General features: G+C 41.5%; 1 protein-coding gene across 1 annotated transcript; it reads right to left on the reverse strand.

The window, feature by feature from the left end:
- Nucleotides 1–4039: 4039 nt before the first annotated feature.
- Nucleotides 4040–26009, reverse strand: LOC112815234 (adhesion G protein-coupled receptor E4-like; the record flags this gene model as incomplete). Its single annotated transcript, XM_073887226.1, has 11 exons — nt 25933–26009; nt 25281–25436; nt 22027–22077; nt 20167–20286; nt 15364–15513; nt 13007–13047; nt 12211–12346; nt 11573–11680; nt 6537–6721; nt 5771–5938; nt 4040–4234 (listed from the first exon to the last, which is right to left on the reverse strand). Coding segments are annotated over exons 2-11 (1203 nt in total), but the record flags the coding sequence as incomplete, so codon positions are not given.
- Between the last annotated feature and the right edge of the window lie 1413 nt (nt 26010–27422).

The raw sequence follows: 27422 nt of genomic DNA on the forward strand, positions 1-27422 counted from the left end.
CTTCACAGACATATCAGAACATTCCATCCCAAAGCAATGGAATACACATTCTTCTCTAGTGCCCATGGAACATTCTCCAGAATTGATCACATCCTAGGTCACAAATCAGGTCTCAACCAGTACCAAAAGATTGGGATCATTTCCTGCATATTTTCAGACCACAATGCTTTGAAACTAGAACTCAATCACAAGAGGAAAGTCGGAAAGAACTCAAATACATGGAGGCTAAAGAGCATCCTACTAAAGAATGAATGGGTCAACCAGGAAATTAAAGAAGAATTAAAAAAATTCATGGAAACCAATGAAAATGAAAACACAACTGTTCCAAATCTTTGGGATGCAGCAAAGGCAGTCCTGAGAGGAAAGTATATAGCAATATAAGCCTTTCTCAAGAAACAAGAAAGGTCTCAAATACACAACCGAACCCTACACCTAAAGGAGCTAGAGAAAAAACAGCAACTAAAGCCTAAACCCAGCAGAAGAAGAGAAATAATAAAGATCAGAGCAGAAATCAATGAACTAGAAACCAAAAGAACAGTAGAACAGACCCACGAAACTAGGAGCTGGTTCTTTGAAAGAATTAACAAGATTGATAAACCCCTGGCCAGACTGATCCAAAAGAAAAGAGAAATGACCCAAATCCACAAAATCATGAATGCAAGAGGAGAGATCACAACCAACACCAAAGAAATACAAACAATTATAAGAGCATATTATGAGCAACTCTATGCCAGCAAATTAGATAACCTGGAAGAAATGGGTGCATGCCTAGAGATGTATCAAATACCAAAACTGAACCAGGAAGAAATAGAAAACCTGAACAGACCTATAACCACTAAGGAAATTGAAGCAGTCATCAAAAATCTCCCAACAAACAAAAGCCCAGGGCCAGATGGCTTCCCAGGGGAATTCTATCAGACATTTAAAGAAGAATTAATACCTATTCTCCTGAAACTGTTCCAAAAAATAGAAATGGAAGGAAAACTTCCAAACTCATTTTATGAGGCCAGCATTACCTTGATCCCAAAACCAGACAAAGACCCCATCAAAAAGGAGAATTACAGACCAATATCCTTGATAAACATGGATGCAAAAATTCTCACCAAAATACTAGCCAATAGGATTCAACAGTATATTGAAAGGATTATTCACCACGACCAAGTGGGATTTATCCCTGGGCTGCAAGGTTGGTTCAACATCCGCCAATCAATCAACGTGATACAATACATTAATAAAAGAAAGAACAAGAATCATATGATCCTCTCAATAGATGCAGAAAAAGCATTTGACAAAGTACAGCATCCTTTCTTGATCAAAAGTCTTCAGAGTATACGGATAGAGGGTACATACCTCAATATCATAAAAGCCATCTACGAAAAACCTACAGCGAATATCATTCCCAATGGGGAAAAGCTGAGAGCTTTTCCCCTAAGGTCAGGAATGCGGCAGGGATGTCCACTCTCACCACTGCTATTCAACATAGTATTAGAAGTCCTAGCCACAGCAATCAGACAACAAAAAGAAATCAAAGGCATCCAAATCATCAAAGAGGAAGTCAAACTCTCACTCTTTGCAGATGATATGATACTGTATGTGGAAAACCCAAAAGACTCCACCCCAAAACTGCTAGAACTCATACAGAAATTCAGTAAAGTCGCGGGATATAAAATCAATGCACAGAAATCAGTGGCATTCCTATACACCAACAACAAGACAGAAGAGAGACAAATCAAGAGTCGATCCCATTTACAATTGCACCCAAAACCATAAGATACCTAGGAATAAATTTAACCAAAGAGGCAAAGGATCTGTACTCAGAAAACTATAAAATACTCAGGAAAGAAATTGAAGAAGACACAAAGAAATGGAAAAACGTTCCATGCTCATGGATTGGAAGAACAAACATTGTGAAGATGTCAATGCTACCTAGAGCAATCTACACATTCAATGCAATCCCCATCAAAATACCATCCACTTTTTTCAAAGAAATGGAACAAATAATCCTAAAATTTGTATGGAACCAGAAGAGATCCCGAATAGCCAGAGGAATCTTGACAAAGAAAAGCAAAGCTGGCGGTATCACAATTCCGGACTTCCAGCTCTATTGCAAAGCTGTCATCATCAAGACAGTATGGTACTGGCACAAAAACAGACACATAGATCAATGGAACAGAATCGAGAGCCCAGAAATGGACCCTCAACTCTATGGTCAACTCATCTTTGACAGAGCAGGAAAGAATGTCCAATGGAAATACGATAGTCTCTTCAACAAATGGTGTTGGGAAATTGGACAGCCACATGCAGAAGAATGAAACTGGACCATTTCCTTACACCACACACAAAAATAGACTCCAAATGGTTGAAAGACCAAATGTGAGACAGGAGTCCATCCAAATCCTAAAGGAGAACACAGGTAGCAACCTCTTTGACCTCAGCCGCAGCAACTTCTTCCTAGAAACATCGCCAAAGGCAAGGGAAGCAAGGGCAAAAATGAACTATTGTGATTTCATCAAGATAAATAGCTTTTGCATAGCGAAAGAAACAGTCCACAAAACCAAAAGACAACCGACAGAATGGGAGAAAATATTTGCAAACGATATATCAGATAAAGGGCTAGTATCCAAAATCTATAAAGAACTTCTCAAACTCAACACCCAAAGAACAAATTATGCAATCAAGAAATGGGCGGAAGACATGAACAGACATTTTTCCAAAGAAGACATCCAAATGGCCAACAGACACATGAAAAAGTGCTCAACATCGCTCGGCATCAGGGAAATCCAAATCAAAACCTCAATGAGATACCACCTCACACCAGTCAGAATGGCTAAAATTAACAAGTCAGGAACTGACAGATGTTGACGGGGATGCAGAGAAAGGGGAACGCTCCTACACTGTTGGTGGGAATGCAAGCTGGGGCAACCACTCTGGAAAACAGTATGGAGGTTCCTCAAACAGTTGAAAATAGAGCTACCATATGATCCAGCAATTGCAATACCGGGTATTTACCCCAAAGATACAAATGTAGGGACCCGAAGGGGTACGTGCACCCCAATGTTTATAGCAGCAATGTCCACAATAGCCAAACTGTGGAAAGAGCCAAGATGTCCATCGACAGATGAATGGATAAAGAAGAGGTGGTATATATACACAATGGAATATTATGCAGCCATCAAAAGGATTGAGATCTTGCCATTTGCAATGACGTGGATGGAACTGGAGGGTGTTATGCTGAGTGAAAGAAGTCAGTGAGAGAAAGACAGGTATCATATGACCTCACTGATATGAGGAATTCTTAATCTCAGGAAACAAACTGAAGGTTGCTGGAGTGGGGGTGGGGTGGGAGGGATGGGGTGGCTGGGTGATAGACATTGGGGAAGGTATGTGCTATGGTGAGTGCTGTGAATTGTGTAAGTTTGTTGAATCACAGACCTGTACCTCTGAAATAAATAATATATTTTATGTTAAAAAATAAAAAAAGAAGAAGATAGTAGGAAGGGAAAAATGAAGGGGTGGAAATTGGAGGGGGAGATGAACATGAGCGACTCGGACTCTGAGAAACAAACAGGGTTCTAGAGGGGAGGGGGTTGGGAGGATGGGTTAGCCTTGTGATGGGTATTAAAGAGGGCACGTATTGAATGGAGCACTGGGTGTTATACGCAAACAATGATTCATGGAACACTACAGCAAAAACTAATGATGTAATGTATGGTGATTAACATAACATAATGAAATAAAAATAAAAAATAAAATAAAAATTAAAAAAAGAGTCAGTATGGTTTGTCCTTGTTTTTATCTTATTTTATTTTTCCTTCCCTTCCCCTATGTTCATCTGTTTTATTTCTTAAATTACTCATATGTGTGAAATCATATGGCATTTTTTTTTTCTCTGACTGACTTATTATGCTTAGCATAATACCCTCTAGCTCCATCCATGTCGTTACCATTACTGCTGACTCTTGCCTTCTCCCCATCCTTCCTCAAGACAACATGGCTAGATTTGATTATGACAAGAAGGTGATTTGGTTAAATTACCTACCTTAGGCTCAGTTTGATCAATCCCTGTAAGGAAGAGCAGGTGGGCCAGGAAGAGGCAGATGGAAAGCTGCAGGTGGAGGGAAGTGCTGGTGTTCTGGATGGGTCGGCACAGGAGGAAGGTGAGGGCTGCCAGGAGGAGGCACAGCAGAGAGAGGCTCAGCCCCACATGGGTGATCATGGTCAACACAGGATCCACCTATGAGCCACCAAGTGAAGAATTCATTATAGTTTCCAGTTCTGCAGTTATGTTTCTGATGGAGAGTCTGACGGGCTTCCAAGTTCAGTCCCTTAAACTACTGACTTAACCTCTCTGAGATTTGATGTTCTCATCTTCAAAATGGGTGCACTAATAGCATTCACCACACAAGGCTATTAAAAACCAAAACCACTAGCCTGGTGTTGTCCAAAAGAAATATGTGAGCCACATGTGGATTTTAAAATTTTCTAGTAGCCATATCTTTTAAAATGTGAAAAGAATCAGGTCAAATTAATTTAATAGTATATGTTCAAAATATTATCAGTCCAATGTATTGAATATAATATAATCAATACAATAAAAATGCAATCAGTTCAAATTACAATCAATGTAAAACAATTATTAATGAGATATTTGATACTTTTTTCCATATTAAGCCCTTGAAATCCAGGGTGTATTTTATACTTACAACACATCCGAATTCAGATGCTTTTATTTTCAATGATAAAAGTGAAATGAAATCCTATGAATGAAGTGGTATTTAATGGAAAAATATTTCACACTGCTTCTTAGTTTAAATAAATTAAAATTAAATAAAATAAAAAAGTTGGTTCTCAGCCACACTAGCCACGTTTCAAGTGCCCAATAGCCATATGTGGCTGGTAATCCTATTGGACAACATAGCTCTCCAAAGTCATCTCCATGAAGGTTGGAATTTCTTTATCTGTTTTGTTCTCTGCTGTATCCTCAGTGCCTAGAGCATCTGGCATATAGTAGGCAGTCATATGCAAATTTGTTGAATGAATAAAATGAGGCCAATGCATTTAAATGTGTAATGTAATGATTGTCATACAGTAAATGTTCAGTAATTGAGAGCTTAAAAGAAATAGGGGAAGAAGTTAGGTAAATTTCTTTAAATCTGGCTGATCCTAGATGTGGTTGGGATCTGGGAAGTTCAAGGACCTATACTTTTTCATTGGAGACAGTCAGTTGCCTTCTTTCCCATCTGACCAATTGTAACTGTCTCTTGCAGAGTAACGGGTGTTTGATTCCAGATCATCTTAGATCCCGCAACTATAGGGGCTGACAACCCAACTTTCCAATGTTTGAGAGCTTTCTCTGCTAGCTTGAGCTTACTCTGCCCATGCCCGTGGACATGCCAGAATTAACGACCCCCACCCCCATGCAGCTTTCAACCAATGCCTGAGAGGAGGTGGTCTATAGATAGCCTAGCTCTCTTGCAGTTCAGTTAGGATGACTCAGATGCATCTCCTACACTGATTCCCAGAGTACCCTAGAGAGAATTAAATTCCAGATGCCCAAAGTAATGAGTGGCTTGATAATGCTCTCTGCATTAACTTTTGTTTTTTCTTGTTTCATTTGCCAGCCCCTTATTGGTGCTTCCTGGAATTACCTCTCAAGTAAACTACTTCCACTTGACTCCTTATCTCAGTCTTTTTTTAAGACATGGAGAGGACAATCTCACAGTTTGTTGGACACAATCAGATACCAGGAGGGGAGCATGAATCTTGGTACCTCGGGAACAAGAGCCATGAGGACAGCAAAGCTGGAAAGGTGGAAGCACTTGCATTTGGTATGTGAATCGTTGCTGCCCGCATGATAGCAGCCCTCTGTCGACCAGGTGCCCCCCTCCTCTGATCCTTTCCAGTAGACACAGAAATATTTTCTTCTTGCACCACCAGGCTGAAAAGAAAATAGCATGAAAGCGGGGCTTTTTCTGGTTTTATTATCTTAATTTTATAGGTTAGTCATGGATGCATTGCATTGGAAACTGGAATGGGAAAATCCCATTATCTAGAACACTTGTGGGGAAGAGTTTCATATGACCACACCTTCTGTGGGGTTTATTCTTCCTTTATTCTGCCCTTCTCTGGTCATCTCAGAGCCCCAGGGATTGACCCTTATGAACTGCTTTACCCAGGCTCCTTGTCACTGGGACAATGAATGAGAGGAACTGATGAGAAGTCCTTAGATGAGAGGAGGAGGAAGTCAGGTGTTTCTTCCAGACACTTCTGCTTCAGAATATCTCCATCTCCACCAGGGCAACCCTCCGGCATGTCTCCAGCTCTCACTGGGCTCAACAATGCTCATCCCTCCATTGCCTTTTTAGGCTTAAATGTGATAATAGCTTCCCCTGGTGGCAATCTCTGGGTGCCTCAACATTTCTTGTTGGTTCTGTTAACTCTGAATGAGCAGAGTTGGATTCAGTTTCTTGGCAGGACCCATCATAACACACCTCTTTGAGGTAATGCACAGAGAACCAGCTCTGGATTTTGCTCACCTGAATATGCTGGAAGGTCAGGAACACAGGTTCAGACAGATATACTTTTTTCTTTGTACTTATGGTGCCACTCACGACACGAGAGTTCAGTTTCATTTCCTGTGTCCCTCTTCCATCATTAAAAAAGGATCCATTCAGAATATCCCAAAGAGACTGGTAAGTGATAAGCGCAACTGCACTTCTGTCTGAAAAAACAGAAATCACTTTAGAGGACATCTGTATTATAGGAAATCAGTATGCTAGTGTCTTGTGTGAGAGTCATAAGGCAAATATTATGTATAGTCAAAATCGCCCTTGGAAATCCCTTATGTTGCTCCATCAACACATTATGTGTGGTTTGTATATGTAATACACATTATAGTGTACCACACATTATAAGAGATATAATGCAAAATATCCATTAATGAATTAAAAAAATATATATGAGCCCTTAGACATCAAAATCAGAGCCATGAGGCAAGATGTTTGTGCTCAAAAGAGCAGGTGGAACTGGCAGGATGAGGAAACCACACATTCCCATCTCCCATTTTTTAAATTAACTTAATTTAATTTTATATTTAATTTAATTTAATTTTGTTATGTTATGTCAGTCAACATACAATACATCATTAGTTTTTGATGTGGTGATCCACGATTCATTGTTTTCGTATAACACCCAGTGCTCCATGCAGTACGTGCCCTCCTTCATACCCATCACCGAGCTAACCCGTCCCCCCACCTGCTCCCCAAAACCCTCAGTCTGTTTCTCAGAGTCCATAGTCTCTCATGGTTTGTCTCCCCCTCTGATTCCCCCCTTCATTTTCCCCTTCCTTCTCCTAATGTCCTCCCTGCTATTCCTTACGTTCCACAAATAAGTGAAACCATATAATTGACTTTCTCTGCTTGACTTATTTCACTTAGCACAATCTCCTCCAGTCCCACCCACGTTGATGTAAAAGTTGGGTATTCATCCTTTCTGATGGCTGAGTAATATTCCATTGTATATATGGACCACATCTTCCTTATCCATTCATCTGTTGAAGGGCATCTCGGCTCTTTCCAGTTTGGCTATTGTGGACATTGCTGCTATGAACATTGGGGTGCATGTGGCCCTTCTTTTCACTACATCTGTGTCTTTGGGGTAAATACCCAGGAGTGCAATTGCTGGGTCATAGGGTAGCTCTATTTTTAACTTTTTGAGGAACCTCCACACTGTTTTCCAAAGTGGCTGTACCAACTTGCATTTCCACCAATAGTGTAAGAGGGTTCCCCTTTCTCCACAACCTCTCCAACATTTGTTGTTTCTTTCCCTGTCCATTTTTGCCTTTCTAATGGGTGTAAGGTGGTATCTCAATGTGCTTTTGATTTCCCTGATGGCTAATGATAATGAACATTTTTTCATGTGTCTGTTAGCCATTTGTATGTCTTCTTCAGAGAAATGTCCATTCATGTCTTCTGCCCATTTTTTGACTTGATTATTTGTTTTTTGGGTGTTGAGTTTGAGAAGTTCTTTATAGATCTTGGATACCAGCTCTTTATCTGTAGTGTCATTTGCAAATATCTTCTCCCATTCTGTGGGTTGCCTCTTGTTTTGTTGACTGTTTCTTTTGCTGTGCAGAAGCTTTTTATCTTGATGAAATCCCAAAAGTTCATTTTTGCTTTTGTTTTGCTATCTTTTGGAGATGTATCTTGAAAGAAGTTGCTGTAGCCGATGTCAAAGAAGTTATTGCCTATGTTCTCTTCTAGGATTTTTCAAAGTGCTGGAACAAACAATCCTAAAATTTGTACAGAATCAGAAAAGACCCCAAATCACCAAGGAAATGTTGAAAAAGAAAAACAAAGCTGGGGGCATCACGTTGCCCGATTTCAAGCTATATTACAAACCAGTGATCACCAAGACAGCATGGTACTGGCACAAAAACAGACATATAGACAAATGGAACAGAATAGAGAGCCCAGATATGGACCTTCAACTCTATGGTCAAATAATCTTCAACAAAGCAGGAAAAAATATGTAATGGAAAAAAGACAGTCTCTTCAATAAATGGTGCTGGGAAAATTGGACAGCCACATGCAGAAGAATGAAACTGGACCATTCTCTAACACCATACACCAAGATAAACTCAAAATGGATGAAAGACCTCAATGTGAGACAGGAACCCATCTTCCATTTCAAGCTCACTCTGGGGCATCTAATTTAGAAAGGTATGGAAAGGTATGCAGGATGACACATTCTTTTAATTTATTCTATCATTCTCCTTCCCTCTCTCTGTCTTTCTCTGTTTCTCTCCCTCCTAACCTCTTTCCCTCCCCTTCTCATGCAAGAATGATTTAATTCACAGAAGGTAAATTCACATAGGATGCTCTATAGCATGGTGTAGTATTTCTTAAACTACAATTATTCATGGGCCACCATCCCAGTTTTAGCCAAAGCCACTTTCCACCTATATTATTATTTACTCCATTTTAAAAACCAACTCATTTGTAGATCTTTTCCCTCTGCCTTCTCCATCTGACAGCTCACAATAAGGAGTGAAGATTAATCAGTAGTTGGAAATTTTCTGGAGAAAATACAGCAGTTATTTCACTCTCTCCAGAGTACCAGGTCTTTCTTTTTGGGATATTTTTCATGCACTCTTTCATTAATGTATTTATTCACTCTTTCATCAAATATTTATTGGGCATCTAGTGTGTGCCAGACAGTGTTCTAAGCATGCAATACAACAGTGAAGAAAACAGGCCAACTTCTTGCCGTCAGAGAGCTGATATTATAGTGGGGGAGATGGACAACAAATAAATTAAGAAAAATTGCATAGTGTACATGCTGTACAGAAATTTAAATGAGATGGTGGAATAAAGCAGGGGTGGCAAACTATGGCCTGAGAATCAAATCCAGCCTACCACCTGTTTTTGTAATATAAAGTTTTATTGGCGCACAGTCATGCCCCTTCATTTACAAATCATCTAGGGCTGCTCTCCCACTACAATGTCAGAGTTGAGTAGTTATAACAAAGATCATCTGGCCCAACATGCACACCAATGTTCCTAGCAGCAATGTCCACAATAGCCAAATTGTGGAAAAGGCTGAGGTGCCCTTCAACAGATGAATGAATAAAGAAGATGTGGTCCATATATACGATGGAATATTACTCAGCCATCAGAAAGGATGAATACCCAACTTTTGCATCAACATGGATGGGACTGAAGGAGATTATGTTAAGTGAAATAAGCCAAGCAGAGAAAGTCAATTATCATATGGTTTCACTTATTTGTGGAACATAAGGAATAGCATGGAAGGCATTAGGAGAAGGAAGGGGAAAATGAAGAGGGGGGATCAGAGAGGGAGACGAACCATGAGAGACTATGGACTCTAAGAAACAAACTGAGGCTTTTAGAGGGGAGGAGGGTGGGGAGATGGATTAGCCCAGTGATAGGTATTAAGGAGGGCACGTATTGCATGGAGCACTGGGTGTTATACGCAAACAATGAATTATGGAACACTACATCAAAAACTAATGATGTACTGTATGGTGACAAACATAAAAAAAAAAAGATCACCTGGCCCAAGCAAGGCAAGGGAAACAAAAGCAAGAATAAACTATAAACTATTGGGACTTCTTCAAAATAAAAAGCTTCTGCACAGCGAAGGAAACAATCAACAAAACTAAAAGGCAAACTTTGGAATGGGAGAAGATATTTGCAAATGACATATCTGATAAAGGGTTAGTTTTATAAAGAACTTATAAAACACAACATCCAGAAAACAAATAATCCAGTTGAAAAATGGGCAGAAGACATGAATAGACATTTTTCCAAAGAAGATATACAGATGACTAACAGACACATGAAAAGATGTTCAACATCACTCATCATCAGGGAAATACAAATCAAAACCATGATGAGATATCACCTCACATCTGTCAGAATGGCTAAAATTAACACAGGAAACAACAGATCTTGGTAAGGATGCGGAGAAAGAGGAAACCTCTTACACTTTTGGTGGGAATGCAAACTGGTGCAGCCACTGTGGAAAACAGTATGGAGCTTCCTCAAAAAGTTAAAAAATGAACTACCCTATGATCCAGCAATTGCACTACTATGTATTTACCCAAAGGATATAAAAATACTGATTCGAAGGGATACAAACATAGCAGCATTATCAACATTAGTCAAACTATGGAAAGAGCCCAAATGTCCATCAACTGATGAATGGATAAAGATGTAAGATGTGGGATGGATTATACATTTATAATGGAATATTACTTAGCCATAAAAAAGAATGAAATCTTACCTTTTGCAATGACATGGATGGAGCTAGAGTGTATTATGCTAAATGAAATAAGTCTGTCAGGGAAAGACAAATACCATATGATTTCACTCACATGTGGAATTTAAGAAACAAAACAGATGAACATAGGGGAAAAAAGAAAAAAGAAGGGCAAACATAAAACAGACTCTTAACTATAGAGAACAAACTGAGGGTTCCTGGAGGGAAGGTGGGTGGAAGGATGGGTTAAATGGGTGGTGGGTATTAAGGAGGGCACTTGTGATGAGCACTAGGTGTTGTATGTAAGTGATGAACCACTAACATCTATACCTGAAACTAATATTACACTGTATGTTAACTAACTGGAATCTAAATAAGAACTTCAGAAAAAAATTACTATCTGGTCCTTTCAGAGAAAAAGTTTGCCAACTCATAGGACAGAGAAAGGCTAGGGACTATTTTAAATAGAGCAATCATAAAACACTTCTCAAGGGAAATAGTGTTCAAGACAATCATCTACCACTTTCAAGTGCTGCCTTTTCAGACCATCACATGGACAGAGAGCATGCATCAGCCTGTTCCTTTTAAGGAAGCATGCCAAGGGATCCTTGTTTGAACCTCAGCATGTCACAAAGTACCCACTAACTGTGTCCCCCAAATTGCCTGGTTAGTGGAACCCATGTAGAGTCCCCCATGCCTTGAAGGCTTTTTAAGTTGGCCCAGTCACCTAGAAATGAGACAACAATGCCTAGGATTTGGAAGTCAGGAGAATCCATCTCAAACACAGTACCTCCTATGGTTCCTTTGAAAGCACCAGTACAGTCGATATCCATGGTGTTATTTCCAGCTTCCAGAACAGTCTTCTCACTTGTCTCATTGCACCTCTTGATTTCATAGACTGGAAACATTAAGAAAGTGAGTCCTGCTTTGCTCGCTTCTCATGCGTAAGGAATTTGTTGAAGAACTCTCTTCTTTGGAAGGCCCCCTACTGGTGATTTCCTTTTCTGTATGCAAGGTAGACCAGATGGCATTCCCTTCCACATCTCTTGCTGATGGGGATGAGATGGTCAAAATGGTCTAAGCAGCATCCACTGGCCACAGCAACCCAGGAGAAGAGAGGGGATGGCCATGTTTCCTGGAGCTGCAACCAGGGTGGGCAAGCTCAGCCTTTACATATAATATTTAAAGATAAAAACATTTTAAATAATGTATACTGGAGTAACTGGTGAGGGGGTAACTAAGTTTTTAAGCAAGAGAAGCTAAACATTTAAAAGTTTTCCAAGGATAGTCACCTGGGAGCAGGTCTGCATTTGGGAAGAACCCCTTGAATGAATTCTCCATATCACATAAACATATAAACACAAGGTCTGACAAAGATCACCCTCATAAAATGTTTTGGTCATAAGGAAAGTGCTCTATGTTTCTTACCTATACCAAGTGTAGAATTATCATGCTTTCCTGGAGAAGCTAAATCTTCAGTCCATATGATCACTTCCATCTTTTGAAATATTTGGGTAGCCATTTTTGCAATGTGCTCTTTGCTTCCGTTGTTCCTCAGAATTTCCTTTCAAAGAAATAAAGCTAATTAGGTAGGCTCTTCCTGAAACTTGAGAAAGCAGGAATATACTTGTGTGTGGTTGGGTGAGCCCTGAAGGCAATAACATTGATTAAGGTGTAGATTCTGCAATCTCGACCTGATATGTATCTTCTCATTGACCACACACAGCCTTGTGAAAGGTGTATCATTCACTCCATTGTATTTATGAGAACACGAGGGCCTAAAGGATGACATGTCTGGAACCCATGAAGAGTGCCTTACAGAGAAAGACAGGGGATGGGAAGTGGTGACAGAGGTTGAGTGAAGCTCTAGATTTTTGATGCCAGTTTTTGAACAACAGCTGAGGCACTAAAAACCTTGCCAACGTTTCTCAGTGTCTATTGACATTTGAGACCGGATAATGTAGGAGGCTGTCCTTGGGCATAACTAAATGTTTAGCAGCATCCTTGGTCTCTACCCACTAGATGCCAGTAGCACCCTAGTTGTGACAACCAAAAAATGTCCCCAGGCATTGCCAGATGTCCCCTGGGAGAATGGACAAATCATTCCTGCGTGAGAGCTGGTGTGTCCTAAAAGGCAGAGGGAGCCATCGTACTTATTTGAGCAGGGGAATAACATAGCAAGACTGGCCAACTGTCTCTCAGACCTAGGCTTCACTTCACTCACCTGAATATTCCCTGAGACTGGTGTCTCCTCACTGGCAGCCTCTGGGAAAGAAAAGTAGCCATTGAGTGGAATGTGGGAGGTAACACACCTGGCCCACATTCCTTTCCAATCACTATTGAGTTGAGTCTTTCTCTGATGCTTCCCATCCTTGCCCAAGTTCCCTCCAAGAAGTCCAAAATGTCTTCTACAGTAGAAATTTAAAAGGGGATTAGGGTGGGGCCTCCAGTTCAATAATTAAGTCAATAGTATTTATTGCACACCTACTAAAAGCCAGGAACAATACTAAACCTTATGGAAGTAAATTGACAAAGAAACAAAGGGTCTTCCCTTGTGGGGTTTGCAGTCTGGTGGGAGAGTCACTAGGTAAATAATGACAAATAAATAATTAAGTGATTACAAGCGTCCCACCTGTTTTTAATATATAGGATAAGATACCTTGGGAGCACACAGAGAAATCCTAGAATATGGAGTGTGCAGAGGAGGCTTCCTGAAGGAGTGGGTGTTAACTGGGTTAATAATACAGAAGCAGTAATAATACCTGCAATTGTCTACACAACATGGCATATAAAGTGCCTTAATACACACGATCTCATGTAAAGAAAGAGAGAAGGTTCTAGAACAGGGTTATGTAGCTTAATAGCTAATATTTATTGAGTCTTTCTAGGTGGCTAGCACTGCACTGAATATTTTACATATCTTAATAATCAAAATGGGTAGGTGAGGTGTATTAGATTCTTAAGGCTGCTGTAACAAAGTGCCACAAACTGGGTGGCTTTAAAACAATAGAAACTTATTTTCTCATGGTTCTGAAGGCTAAAAGTCCAAAATCAAGGTTATTGGTAGGACCACACTCCCTCTGAAGGCTCTAAGGAAGATCCTTCTTTGCTTCTCCTAGTTTCTGGTGGTTGCAAGCAATCTTTGGTGTCCCTTGGGTGGTGGCAGCAGAACCCCAGCCTCTGTGTCTGTCCTTGCATGTCCCTCTGTATGTGTGTGTGTCTCTACACCCAATTCCCCTCTTCTTATAAGGACACCAGTCATATTGGATTGAGGGCCCACCCTCATCTGGTATGACCACCTCTTGATTTTATTAAATCTGCAAAGACTTTCTTTCCAAATAAGATCATATTCCATCATATTCCCAGGTTTCAGATGTACGTGAATTTGGGGAGATTCTATTCTACCCAGTACATGAAGTAAGTAGGTTTCTAAAGTGACTCTCAGTGATCCTTGCCACTTGGAACCCTCCTCCCCCTGACCAGACCCAGTGACTCACTGCTAATGAATAGAACACAGCAAAAGTGATAGGATGTCACTGCTGAGACTGGGTTATAAAAGACTACAACTTCTATTTTGTTCACACTCTCTCTGGATATTCTCATGTGCTCACTACAACAAAGCAAGCTGGAGAGGCTGACATATTTAAGAACTGAGGGCAGCCTCTCACCAACCACCAGAAAGGAACTGAGGCCTTCAGTCCAGTAGCTTTGAAAGAACTGAATCCTTCCAGCAACCACGTGAGTGAGCTTGGAGGCAGATCTGCCCTAGATGAGCCTTCAGATGAGACTGCATCCCCACCCAACACTTTGACTGTAGCTGTGAGAAACCCTGGAGCGGAGAATGTAGGGAAATTACACGTAAATTCCTGGCCTACAGAGACTGTGAGACAATATTGTTGCTTTAAGCCACTACCGTTGGGGTAATTTGTTATTCAGCAATACATAACTCATACGGTAGATGCTATTATTGTTTCCACTTACAGGTGAGGCATATAGAAGTTAGGTCATTACCCATCCAAAAGTCAGCTGGTAAGTGGTAGAGCCAGAAGTTAAGTCCAAACTATTGAACTCAAAACATGGAATTATACTAGGAATGAGCAAATAAGTAAACATGCTGTGGTCATTGAGAACCAGGTTTTCAATGCCACAGAAGCAGCCACAAATAAGAAAAGAGGGAAGGCTAGAAAGAGCCCTGGTGTTGGATGGGAATCTGAGTATCAGTGTGAACTCATAGGGTTTAGTATATAGACAGATAAATAGATGTAGAAATTGAATTTAAAGTGAGAGAGGGAGAAACAAGTAGGGAAGTCCAGCGGAAAATCTGAGATGTCATTTTGGAAGAACAGGAAATAGACCCAGACAGGAGACATACTCTTGCAAGGCAGCCACATAAGGACGGTGATTGGTGCTGGAGGCTTGAGTGGTGCCTTCTGGGAAAAGATTACCAGGGACAATAGTAGGATGCAGGACCAGGGCCAGGACAGATTTCTACTCTTTTACCCTGGCCTGAAATCAATGAAGCTCTCAAAGTCTCCCCCCACCACTCTTTCTTCATTGTCGAGAGTATTTGGAAATCCTTACCATAACATGCTTTATTATCTAATTTAATGAACCGAGCCAGCCAGTTGAAGATATGATTTGAGAAACAGCTGCAGTAGTAACTTCCAATTTCATTTCTGCAGTATGCTTCCTTCTTGCACTTTGCCAGCCCAACCCTACACTCATCAATATCTGCAAATCAAGAGAAAACATCATGTTTCATTCTCATCAAACTATACCATCTTCCCTTGCACAGGGAGTCTCAAGTACCCACCATCATTCATAAGCATCTGTTCTTGGATAAGATGACTCAATATCATAAAGGTGATAGTTCTCCTCCAGTGAATTTATAAATCCAATACAATCCTAGTGAAAAACATCTAGCTGGACTTTAAGGAGTAAGACAGTGGATACAAGCATGTAAGAATAGCCATAAAAACTCTGCAGTGGGGACTCATATTATTAGACACTGAAACACACTTTAAAGCCTCAATAAAATGAATGCTGGCACATGAATTGACAAAGAGTCTAGTGAAATAGACTCAAAGTCCAGAAATAGACCCAAGTACATATGGAGCTTTAGAGTATGATGGTGGTATGTCAAACCACTGAAGGAAGGACCAATAGTTCTTTCAATACCTAGATCACACGGTTTAATCAATTTAAAACACACAGCAAGTAGCAAGGAAAGAGATAGGGCAGGTGCATATACCCTTAGGAAATGGTAGAAGTGAGGCAAAAGGCTCCCACCATCTAAGTCCTGGCATGTGCAATATTCATGTGTCTGCATCTATCTGCCACATCTCTCTGGTGGACCAGAGTTGAGGTTCAAGCAAAGGGACCCACAGACAGAAGTTACCCTGAGCCAATGACTCACACTTATTCTATCTGTTGGAAGGACTCAGGACAAGTACATTTAACCAATAGTTGCAACTTGCCTATTAGTCTATGAGTTATATCAGGCTATGGGTGTGTGTTTGGGTAGAGGGTTATATGGGCCAGAATAGTTATCATCAATGAGTGACTGAATTAAGACCTCATAAATCTTAAGTGCTTTGTATGTTTTGTTTATATTGTGTATCTTGGGCATTAAATGCCTCTTATTTATTTAATTTGCCATGAGCATTTAGAACCTATGTGCCTTGTGTATATTTATTGCTTCATGAATATTACTGTTGGTCTCTCCATTCTATTCTATGTTTAACACACATATGCTCTACCCACCAACTACTTACCTATTTTAACACATCTTATGAATTTCATATATCCCATTGGAGTTTCTTTCTTCTGCAGCAAAACCAAATAGTCTCAAACAGTATAACAAATGCACATTACACTTCTGCACACTTCCCTTCTCTAGAATAGAGTTCCCCTTTATCCTGGTTCAGGATGGATTTTTTAATAAGATAAAATGAGACCCAGATATCACACACTCCTTAAGAATAAACTCTACACTAATAAATCATTGAACACTACATCAAAAATCAATGATGTACTGTGTTGACTAATTGAACATAATCATAATAAAAAAAGAATAAACTCTACATATATCAGAGATCTAAATGTAAAAAACATATATCAGAGATCTAAATGTAAAAATGGAGCCATACAGGTACTAGAATTAAACAGAGATGAATTCTTTGATCTCAGTGTAGGGAAAAACATTTTATTTTTATTTTTTATTTTTTAGAGAGCATGGGAGGGGAGGGGCCAATGGAGAGGGAGAAAGAATCCCAAGCTGGCTCCATGCCCCAGCACAGAGCCCAGGGTGGGGCTCGATCCCATGACCCCGAGATCACAACCTGAGCCCAAATCAAAAGTCAGACCCTCTACCGATAAGCCACCAAGATGCCCCAGGGAAAACATTTAATGATGACTTAAGCACCTTGATAAATTTACCTACATAAAAAAATTTTTTAATTAGTTGCATGGCTAAAAATCATATACAAGCAAAGTCTAAAGAAAACTGACAGGGAGGAAATATTCTCAATGTATACTACTAACAAGGGACAAAAATTTCTAACATATAAAGAAATCAAAAATTGGGAGGAAAAGAAATACTCAATAAAAAAAATAGGGAAAAGACATGAACAGACAATTCAGAAAGAAGATATAAAAATGATCCTCTAATATAAAATGTTCAAAATTGTTCATAATTAGGGATGCCTGGCTGGCTCAGTCAGAGGAACATGCAACTCTTGATCAGGGTCATGAGTTCAAGCCCCATGTTGGGTGAACAGATTACCTAAAAAAATTTGTTCATAATTAGAGAAAATCATGAAAAATCTACTGATATACCATTTCTCACCTAGCAGACTGGCGATGCGTTCTGACAACATGTTCTGTAGGCAAGACTGTGGAGAGACAGGTGCTTTCATGCATTGCTGGTGAGAATGCCAATTAGTACAACTTTTCTGGAATTAAATTTGGGATAGCTAATCAAGCTACATATGGATTTACCTTTTAACTCAGGCACCTCACCTCCAGGACTTTAAAGACACATCTCCCACAAATACTGGAAAAAGCCTAAGGATTCAAGTAAAATGTCCCTATGCAGAAGAGGTTTGAATAAACTATGGTTCACCCACACAGGTACATAAAAGAATGAGGGAAGATCTCTACATGATTTGGAATAATTTCTGGGATATGCTGTTAAGTGAAAAAAGCAAAGTGCAAAAGGGCATCTCTGGTGTCCTTTCAAAGGTGTCTAAGTCAGAGAAGACCAGAAAATACTGAGGATCCATCACAGATTGCCAGCTCAGGAGCATGGCAACTAAATGGGATCCTGAAATAGTTCTTGAAGCAGAAAACAAAAAGGGGCATTGGGGAAAAAAACTGGTGGAACTGGAAAAAAAGTCTGTTGTTTTTTAACATCCTTATATCAATATTAATTCCCTAGTTTTCATCATTGTAGTATAGCCGTGTTTTTGGTGAACCTTAGGGGAACTGGGTGAAGGGGTAATAGAGAATTTCCTAAACTCTTTTAAAAAGTTTTAAAAACGGATACATCCAATGTTGTATGATTCCACTTATAGGAGGTCCCTAAAGGAGTCAAATTAACAGAGACAGAGGGTAGATGGTGGGAGGCGGGGGCCAGGGGAGGGAGAATGGGGAGTTAATGATTAGTGGGGACAGAGTTTCAGTTTTGCAAGATAAAATTAAAAATAGTTACGATGATAAATTTTGTTGTGTATATTTTACCACAATTGAAAAAAAATAATCCAAGTAAATGAATAATCCAATATTGTCTGATTCCACTCACAGGAGGTCCCTAGAGGAATCATATCCACAGACACAGAGAGTAGATGGGGGAGCAAGAGGTGGGGCAGGGGGTGGGCAGGCAGCGCTTCATGGGGACAGAGTCTCAGTTTGGGGAAATTTCTGGAGACAGACGGTGGGGATGATGGCAAAACAATGTGAGTGTGCCTGATGCCACTGGGCTGTACACAAAAATGGTTAAATTGGTAAATTTTACATTATCTATATTTTACCACGATAAAATAAAATAAATCCTAAGTAGTTTACCATGGTCCAATTTGCCTTCTGAATTTACAAAACTCCACCAATTAGATATTCAGGAGTGTTTTTTCTTTTTGGCAGTCAAATGGATCTTTAGAATTTGTGGAAATGAGAAAGGATTTTGGCTGGAGCAGAAGGGAGTAGTGAAAAGGGAAACTGGATCTGAGTTGGAATACTCAGATCATGGAAGATATTGAGTGTCAAGATCTGAGTCGGGCCTGATCATGGAAGATGTTTGAGTGTCAAGATAGTGAGTTATTCATTTGTTCTCTTGGGCAACACTTTTTTACTGGGCCTCTGTTATGTGACATATTCTCTGTCCTTGGCTTACAGTAATGCACAAAACAGACATGGTCCCCCCTCTTGTGGGATTCTCAGACAGACAAACAAAAACTGGTGCTTGAAACTCCAAGGGTCCTACCTTCCTCTAAAGAAAGACACTGTTGGTGGGAATGCAAGTTGGCACAGCCACTTTGGAAAACAGTATGGTGATTCCTCAAAAAGCTAAAAATAGAGCTACCCTATGACCCAGCAATTGCACTCCTGGGTATTTACCCCAAAGATACAGATGTAGTGAAAAGAAGGGGCACGTGCACCCCAATGTTCATAGCAGCAATGTCCGCAATAGCCAAACTGTGGAAAGAGCTGAGATGCCCTTCAACAGATGAATGGATAAAGAAGATGTGGTCCATATATACGATGGAATATTACTCAGCCATCAGAAAGGATGAATACCCAACTTTTACATCAACGTGGATGGGACTGGAGGAGATTATGCTAAGTGAAACAAGTCAAGCAGAGAAAGTCAATTATCATATGGTTTCACTTATTTGTGGAACATAGGGAATAGCAGGAAGGACATTAGGAGAAGGAAGGGAAAAATGAAGGGGGGATGGAATTGGAGGGAGAGATGAACCATGAGAGACTATGGACTCTGAGAAACAAACCGAGGGTGTTAGAGGGGAGGGGGGGGGTGTTAGCCCGGTGATGGGTGTTAAGGAGGACACGTACTGCATGGAGCACTGGGTGTTATAGGCAAACAATGGATCATGGATCACCACATCAAAAACTAATGTATATTGTATGGTGACTAACATAACATAATAAAAAATAAAGAAATAAATAATAAAAAAGAAAGAAAGAAAGACATCAAACCAGCTTCAGAAAAGCAAGGGGGACATAAAAGGGATAGGAACTCCTCTAAGGGCACTGAGACAGCTCTGACATGTTCTATCTTGTAGTACGACTGCATCTTTGCCTCACCAGCACCCCACACATGCCCCCACCCCATTCCAGATTTCAGGACGTCGTGGATTGAGTCTCTACCTTCACATTTCTCGTGGGGCTTGATGTACCTCCTCCCAGACGGAGACTGAAATCCATCTTTACAAGCACAGTGGGTGCTGTTGGAGCAGTTGGCATTTTCAGGGCATATGGGACAGAAAGCTGGAGGGAACACAGGATCCTTTCATTAATTTACTCATTCATTCAAGAAGGATTCCTTGAGCACTTATGATGTCCCAGATGCTGTAGTCAGAAGAATGTCCTTTTGGGAATAGCTCTGTTGTCCTCTACTGTGCACCCCTCCCACACCTGAACACAGATGCTTGCGTGCCTGCCCTACCCACATCCAGGCTCTGCCACCAACACCACTTCTGCTCAACAGTAGAACTTCTGGTCAGCATCTGTGTGTCTTTCCCTGAGGGCTTTCTCTGGCCACCAGAGTCCTCTGTGCTCACCACACGGTGGGTTAGCAATGGAGCAGTTCCCTCAATCGATGACTGACATGAGTCAGCATGTTAAAAAAAAAAAAGGCCTTTTTATTACCGGGGGGGGGGGGGGGGGAGAAAACAAGTATTGGCAAGATGTGGAGGAACTGTAACCCTATGCACTGCTGGTAAGGCATGTAAAATGGTGCAGCTGTTGTGGAAAACAGTTTGGCAAGTCTTAACAATTTTTTTAATTAGAAATACCATATACCACTTTTAAGTATATAGCCCAAAGAATTGAAAGCAGTGTTTTGAAGAGATATTTGCACACCCATGTTCATAACAGCATTATTCACGGTAGTCAAAACGTGGAAACACCCCGTGTCCCGCGACAGATGAATAAACAGAATGTGGTCCATCCATACAATGGAATATTAGTTAGCTTTAAGAAAGAAAGAAATTCCAACACCTGCCACCGCATGGGTGAACTCTGAAGACATTAGATACGTAAATAAAGCAGTCACAAAAGGACAACTACTGTTGGGTGCCAATTACAGGAGGCCGCTAGAGGAGTCCAAATTCCGAAAGACTTTCCAGACAGAAAGTCTTTAGGTGGATCCTGGGGCTAGTGGGAGGGGAAATGGGGAATTGCTGTTTCATGGGGGGAATGCCAGTCTGGCAAGAAGAAAAATGTTCTGGAGGTGGATGGTGGGGATGGGTATACAACAATGTGAATGTGCTTCATGCCACAGCTCTGTGCACTTAGAAATGATTACAATGGTGAATTTTATGTTATGTATATTTTACCACAAGTTTAAAAAGATAAATAAGAGGATAACAGCTTCCTTGTCCATGAAGGGGAATCATGCTGGAATGCTGGGGTACATGCTCCTTACTACGCTCCTCTCTCCCCTCATGTAATCGCTTGACAGTGGACCTTTACGTCTCCTCACCTTCCCGGTAATTTCCCACTCCCAGCTGGTACTTCCCAGAATCACCTCCCCGACAAATGACTTGCTGTCAGGTCCTTTTCTTAGGGTATGCTTCTGGGAGGTGGGGGAACCCAACCCAAGACATGGGGTAAAAATAAAAGTATCTCCTGCCATGACTTAGATACAGTCTCTGGGAAAGAAAGGGCAGAGTCTACCATCCATCAGCTGTGCAACCTTGAGCCAGCTACTTCCCTTGAGGGCTGTTGTTCAAGTGAGGATACTCTCCAGACCTTCTTTGCAGGAATGTCAGGACTGAATGGGATGTGTGTAGAATTTGCTAAGCATGGAGCCTGGTGCAAAGCAAGAGCTACATAAGTGGTGGGTGATGATGGAGAAGGGGGAGAAGTTCTTGGGAGCTGCAAGAAAAAGGCAGAAGGTGGCAGAGATTTATGTTGTCTCCCTTGAAAAGGGCAGCTTCCCTCCCCTCGAGGCAGGTTGCTGATCCTAATTTCCTTTCCCTGGCATTTGGTAATGAGTAAACTCACCTCCAGAATTCTTGGCATCTGATCCTGACAGAGCCAGCAGGACACTGAGACCTGGTACAGAGAGAGGGGGATAGTTCAGCTTGGCAGAAGCCCACAGGGGTTAGGGGCTTCGTCTCTGACTACCTGGGTATACATGTGCTAACTTCACTGCAGGTCCTTCCAGGCAGGCTACAAACACCAGAGTTATAGGGGACATCACATACTACTGAAGCATACCAGGGCCATCTGGTTGCAGCTGTAGGAGGGTCTGCACCCAATTTCAATGTGGGGGGCGGTCCAGGAGGGGTGTTCCCCACACCAACAATCAGTGCTCTGTCACCAGCTGGGTGTCCTACAATTCAACTGATTCCAACACCATCTACCCGGAGACTATCAGATCCCACAGGTTAAGGGTTTGCTCCCACAAGCCTGCCCCCCCCCCCACTTAGAAGCCGTGGAAAGCCTAGGTTGTCACCACGTCCTTGAGTTGCATTAATTTGCTAGAGCAACTCAGGACTCCAGAGAAACATTTCTGTTACTAGATTGCTGTTTTATTAGGAAAAGGTATCACTTGGGAACACCTGAGGGAGGTGAGGTATGGGGCAAGGTACAGGGGTAGGGCGCAGAACCTTCATGCCCTCTCTGGGTGGCTACTCTCCCCAGACCTCCAGCTTCACCCGCCCCAGCAGCCCAGCCTCTCCCGGCTTCAGGAGGCTATCTCACACAGCCAGGGTTGATTAGATCTTTCGCCCTTGGCTAGGGATTCACTCTCCAGCTCCTCTCCCCTCTCGTGAAATCAGGGGGTGGGGCTTAAAGATCCAACCTTCAAATCACATGATTGGCTCCTCCCCCAGGCCCTCCCCTAGCGCCCCTCCCACCCCCTGAGTTTCCCAAATCACCTCATTACCGTAATAGAAGACACCTTTATCACTCTGCCCTCAGGGGGGAAATGGGGAAATGCCAAGGATTATAAGAGCTCTGTGCCCCCTGGGTGGCTCAGTGGGTTAAATGGCTGCCTTTGGCTCAGGTCACGGTTCCCGGGGTCCTAGGATAGGGTCCTGGGATGGGGTCCTGCATCGGGCTCCCTGCTCAGTGGGTTGTCTGCTTCTCCTTCTGCCCCTCACCTTGCTCATGCTCTCTCTAATAAAATCTTTTTTTTAAAGATTTTATTTATTCATTTGAGAGAGCGAGAATGAGAGAGAGAGAGAGAGCACATGAGAGGGGGGAGGGTCAGAGGGAGAAGCAGACTCCCTGCTGAGCAGGGAGCCCGATGTGGGACTCGATCCCGGGACTCCAGGATCATGACCTGAGCCGAAGGCAGTCGCTTAACCAACTGAGCCACCCAGGCGCCCTCTCTAATAAAATCTTTAAAAAAAAAGATCTCTGTGCCTGAAATGGGGACAAAGCCCAAATATGTATTTCTTATTATAAATCACAATATCACAAGTTGTATGTCCCGATTTCTGAAAAACCTGTAGCTCAGAATCTAGTACCAAAAGGCCAAGTGCCCACCTCCTTTCCATATGTAGTGGTCCCTCTGGACCTGTCCAGACCTCTCTCTACCCTACACCGTCTGATGGCGACATAGTGCAAGCCACAGAGGTCCTTTTAAAATTTCTAGTAGCCACATTTTTTAAAGGGAAAGAAAAACCGGTGAAATTAATTTCATTATATTTAACCTAATAGAGCCAAGATGGGATCATTTCAACCAGCATTCAATATATGACAAATTATTCATATTTTATGATCCTTTCTCTGTGTAAGATAATCTTTGAAACCAAGTATGCATTTTGCATGTGCAGCTGATCTCCACTCAGGCTGGCCTAGTTTCCAGTGCTCAGGAATCACATGCGATTCCTGGTGGCTATGGTCCTGCACAGCACAGGTCTGAACACTAATAACTCATGTTTTCTCTGGAGTAAGAGGGAATCTGAATATCATAGACCATGAGAATCCCCAGAGTCCAAGACTATGCAAAATTGGAGTGGATGAGCATATTTGGGGCATGGTCCCTTTTGAAGATGATCTCAAAATGTCTCCCACATTTTTAGACGAAGCTTTATACTAAAGTTGGGGATGAAATCAGAAATGCAGAAAACTTTCCCACATATTTCCTAATATCACTTCCTCAAAGTACATAGGTGGCAAATAACTAGGCACTTGAAAAATGGATTTTCCTGCATCCCTTTCTGCAAGCAGGTTGTACTGGGATCCTTTGCTAAAATCTAGAGGTATCTAGGGGTGCCTGGGTGGCTCAGTCAGTTGAGCTTTGGGCTCTTGGTTTCTGTTCAGATCATGATTCCCTGGGTGTGAGATGCAGCCCCACTAGGGGCTCCCCACTCAGCATGGAGTAGGCTTCAGATTCTCTCTCCCTCTCCTTCCCCCTCTGCCCCTACCCACCCCCTATGACTCATGCATGCTCTCTCTCTCAAATAAATAAAATCTTTAAAAAAAATCTGGAGGCATCCACTTTCATAGCTAACACCAGCCCCCAAATGGCTTAAGTATGACAAGGAAAATCGAGGTAATTTGGATTTGCATCCCAAATGGAAGGGGAATCACATGGAAGGAGAAGGAGTAAGAAATCTGCGTGTGGCCCGTTTGGATTGTCACAGAACAGGACAAGTCCCCTGGACAAGATAAGGTCAACACCTGCTCTTCCTACATCTTCTATAATATTCACTATCCTCTGTATTATGGGTACTGACAAAAACATCACCTTTAAGTATTCATGATATTGCACTGGAATCATATGCCATGGCCATTTCTGTAAGTCAGAAAAATGCTCAAACATCAGTACTTTTCCTGTGAATGCTTTCTTCACAAAAAGAAATATTAGATTCCTATGGGACAAGGGTCAGCAAACCATCACCTTTAGGCCAAATCCAGACCAGTGCTTGTTCTTATATGGCCCATGAGCTAAGAATGGTTTTCACAGTTCTTACATGGCTAAAAACAATCAAGATTTCGTGGCACATGAAGATAACATGAAATTCAAATTTCTATGGCTATAAATCAAGTTTTATTGGAACACAGAGATGCCTATCAGTCTGAGGAATGCCTGGGGTTGCTGTTACATGGCAGTGCAGAGTCGGTGAGTTCAGAGAGAGACCAAATGCCCATAGAACTGAGAACAGTAATTACCTGGCCCTTTATAGAAAACGTTTGCTTTTCCCTGACATAAAGCATTGGACATCACATGCTTGCTAATAAGACTTCCTTAACAAACCTACCTTAAACTGTATTTGAGTCCTCCTATGATGTTTTAGAATTACCTTGAAGAGCCAAAATCCCAGAGCAGAAGGGTGGGTAGATCCAGGTCATTGTAATGTACTAAGCCACAGCACTCCAAACATGGACCCTCTTGGTGGTGGTTGATCAGTGTAGCAGGCCCTTGAAGTGTCCCCTTTAGTCTTCCCCAGAGGGGATTCCTATGCATACAAATAACTATCTTTCTGTAAGAGGGCATTTTCTGCAGCCTGTGGAGGGCAAACCCAAAATATTTGGGAGTTATGCTGGACTGGCTATCTAGTAGCAAGGGATGAGGACCGAGGGTAAATAGCTCAGCCTCCTTACCCTGCTAAGGCACATAAGGTATTCTCTCTTGGAGGTGCCCCAACAGGATTGAGTGCCACTTACCCACAGGGTAACGCCTCATTAACACACCCCATCTGCTCTTGTCTCTTCCTGATCTGGCATTTTCCACTCCTGCCCTTGTGCCTCCTGGGATCCCTTCCCAAATAAACTACTTACATCCAAGTCTCTCTCCGTTCTGCTTGGGGAGAGCAACTAAGAGACTCAGTGTGAGAGTTTCTAATAGGACAGGTGCACACAGTCATTTCTGCACAAAGTGCCAAACTGGGGGGAGCAACCCAAACTAGGATGCAGGGGTCATGGGCAGAAGAGAGAATTCTTTGTCATACTCACCTGAGAGCAGGGGCAGGCACCTGCTTCCCATAGCACTGAGATACCAGGAGCACCAATCTGAGAAGCGCTCTGAAGCAGGATGTGGCAAGGATGTCTGGAATGAAGAAGCCCCATGAAAGTCAATTTCGAATGGTCACTGACTTCAGAGGCCAGGTGGCCGATGCTTCTCAAAACCCTTTAATTTCTGCCCATCTTTTGACCTGACAATCCCACTTTCTGGGAAATTATCTCAAGGAAAAGATGATCGAAGGAGAGTAGATTATAGGAAACAAGCTTACAACCCAACAAATGTGGAACAAATATCCTGCTGGAATTTAAACTCCCAGTCTGTTGCAACCAGCAAGATTTGGACTGTAAGAGAAATTCCACAGGACAAACTATCCAATTTCTTCACCCTCCTCAAAAAATTTAAGGGGTGAAAAACATAGGGGAGACCTAGATTTAAAAAGACTTAGAAATACATCAACCAACTGCAGTGTCTTACTGGATCCCAAATCAAACATAATTTTTTTAAATGTTTGAAGCCTGGCAATGTGACAACATTAAAGAATGGTTGTTCCTTCTCGTGAATATGATAATTCAACCTCCAGTTCCTTATCTGTCAACTTAGACGGTTGCTCCAGAGGAAGCTGTAGGTATGATAAAGTGGCTATATACAGAGTCCTGATATTTTGGATTTACACACTAAAATTTTGCAGGCAAATCATATGATATGTAGAAACTATGTCAAAATAATTGGAATGAGGGAATGGTTTGGGGAGTAAGTGGGAATAAATTTGATCCAAGTTTGGGCAGGTGTTGATCATTGCTAAAACCGGGTGAAGGGTCTATGGGGTCCCCGATGCCATTGTCACTGCATTTGTGTATGTTTGAGAAGTCCCATAATAAAAAAGGGGAAATTATCTTAAAGATATATTGTTCATTAAGTAGATAGGTAGATACCAAGGGGCAGAAGCATGTATGCTAGCACTTGTGTAAGATGGGGAGATAATAAGGAAGACTTCAGCACACTATACACAATTAGAAATATGCATACATATATTTATAATATATTTATACAACAGGGAAACTGCAAAATGTGAGCTATTCTCTATACAGTTATGTGTGTGTCCTTACACCTACACAAGGTCATACATATCCAACATATACACGCCTACAAATGTGTGTGCACAAACACATAAATGCATATTATGATTTTGCATTTGCATAAAATATTCCTGGAAACTGCCCAAGAAACTCCTAATACCTGTTGCCTTTGAAAACTGAGCCACTGGGAAGCAGGAGCAAGGAGATTTTTCACATTTCACTTCTTGATGCCATTTGAATTTTGAAGGAAGTGAAGGCATTTCATATTCAAAACCTAAGTCCCTTCTTGGAGAAACAATGGAAGTGCTGCAAATCACTAAAAATGAGACTGTCAAAGACTTTAAGTTGTTAGTGTTTGCTCTGTGAATATCATTTTGAAATGTAAAAAGCACCATTCTCAGGTA

Source organism: Callorhinus ursinus, unplaced genomic scaffold (genome assembly GCF_003265705.2).
Source record: "Callorhinus ursinus isolate GAN/ISIS: 27379988/994484 unplaced genomic scaffold, GSC_fseal_2.0 scaffold77, whole genome shotgun sequence".
In the NCBI taxonomy this organism is placed as follows: Eukaryota; Metazoa; Chordata; class Mammalia; order Carnivora; family Otariidae; genus Callorhinus; species Callorhinus ursinus.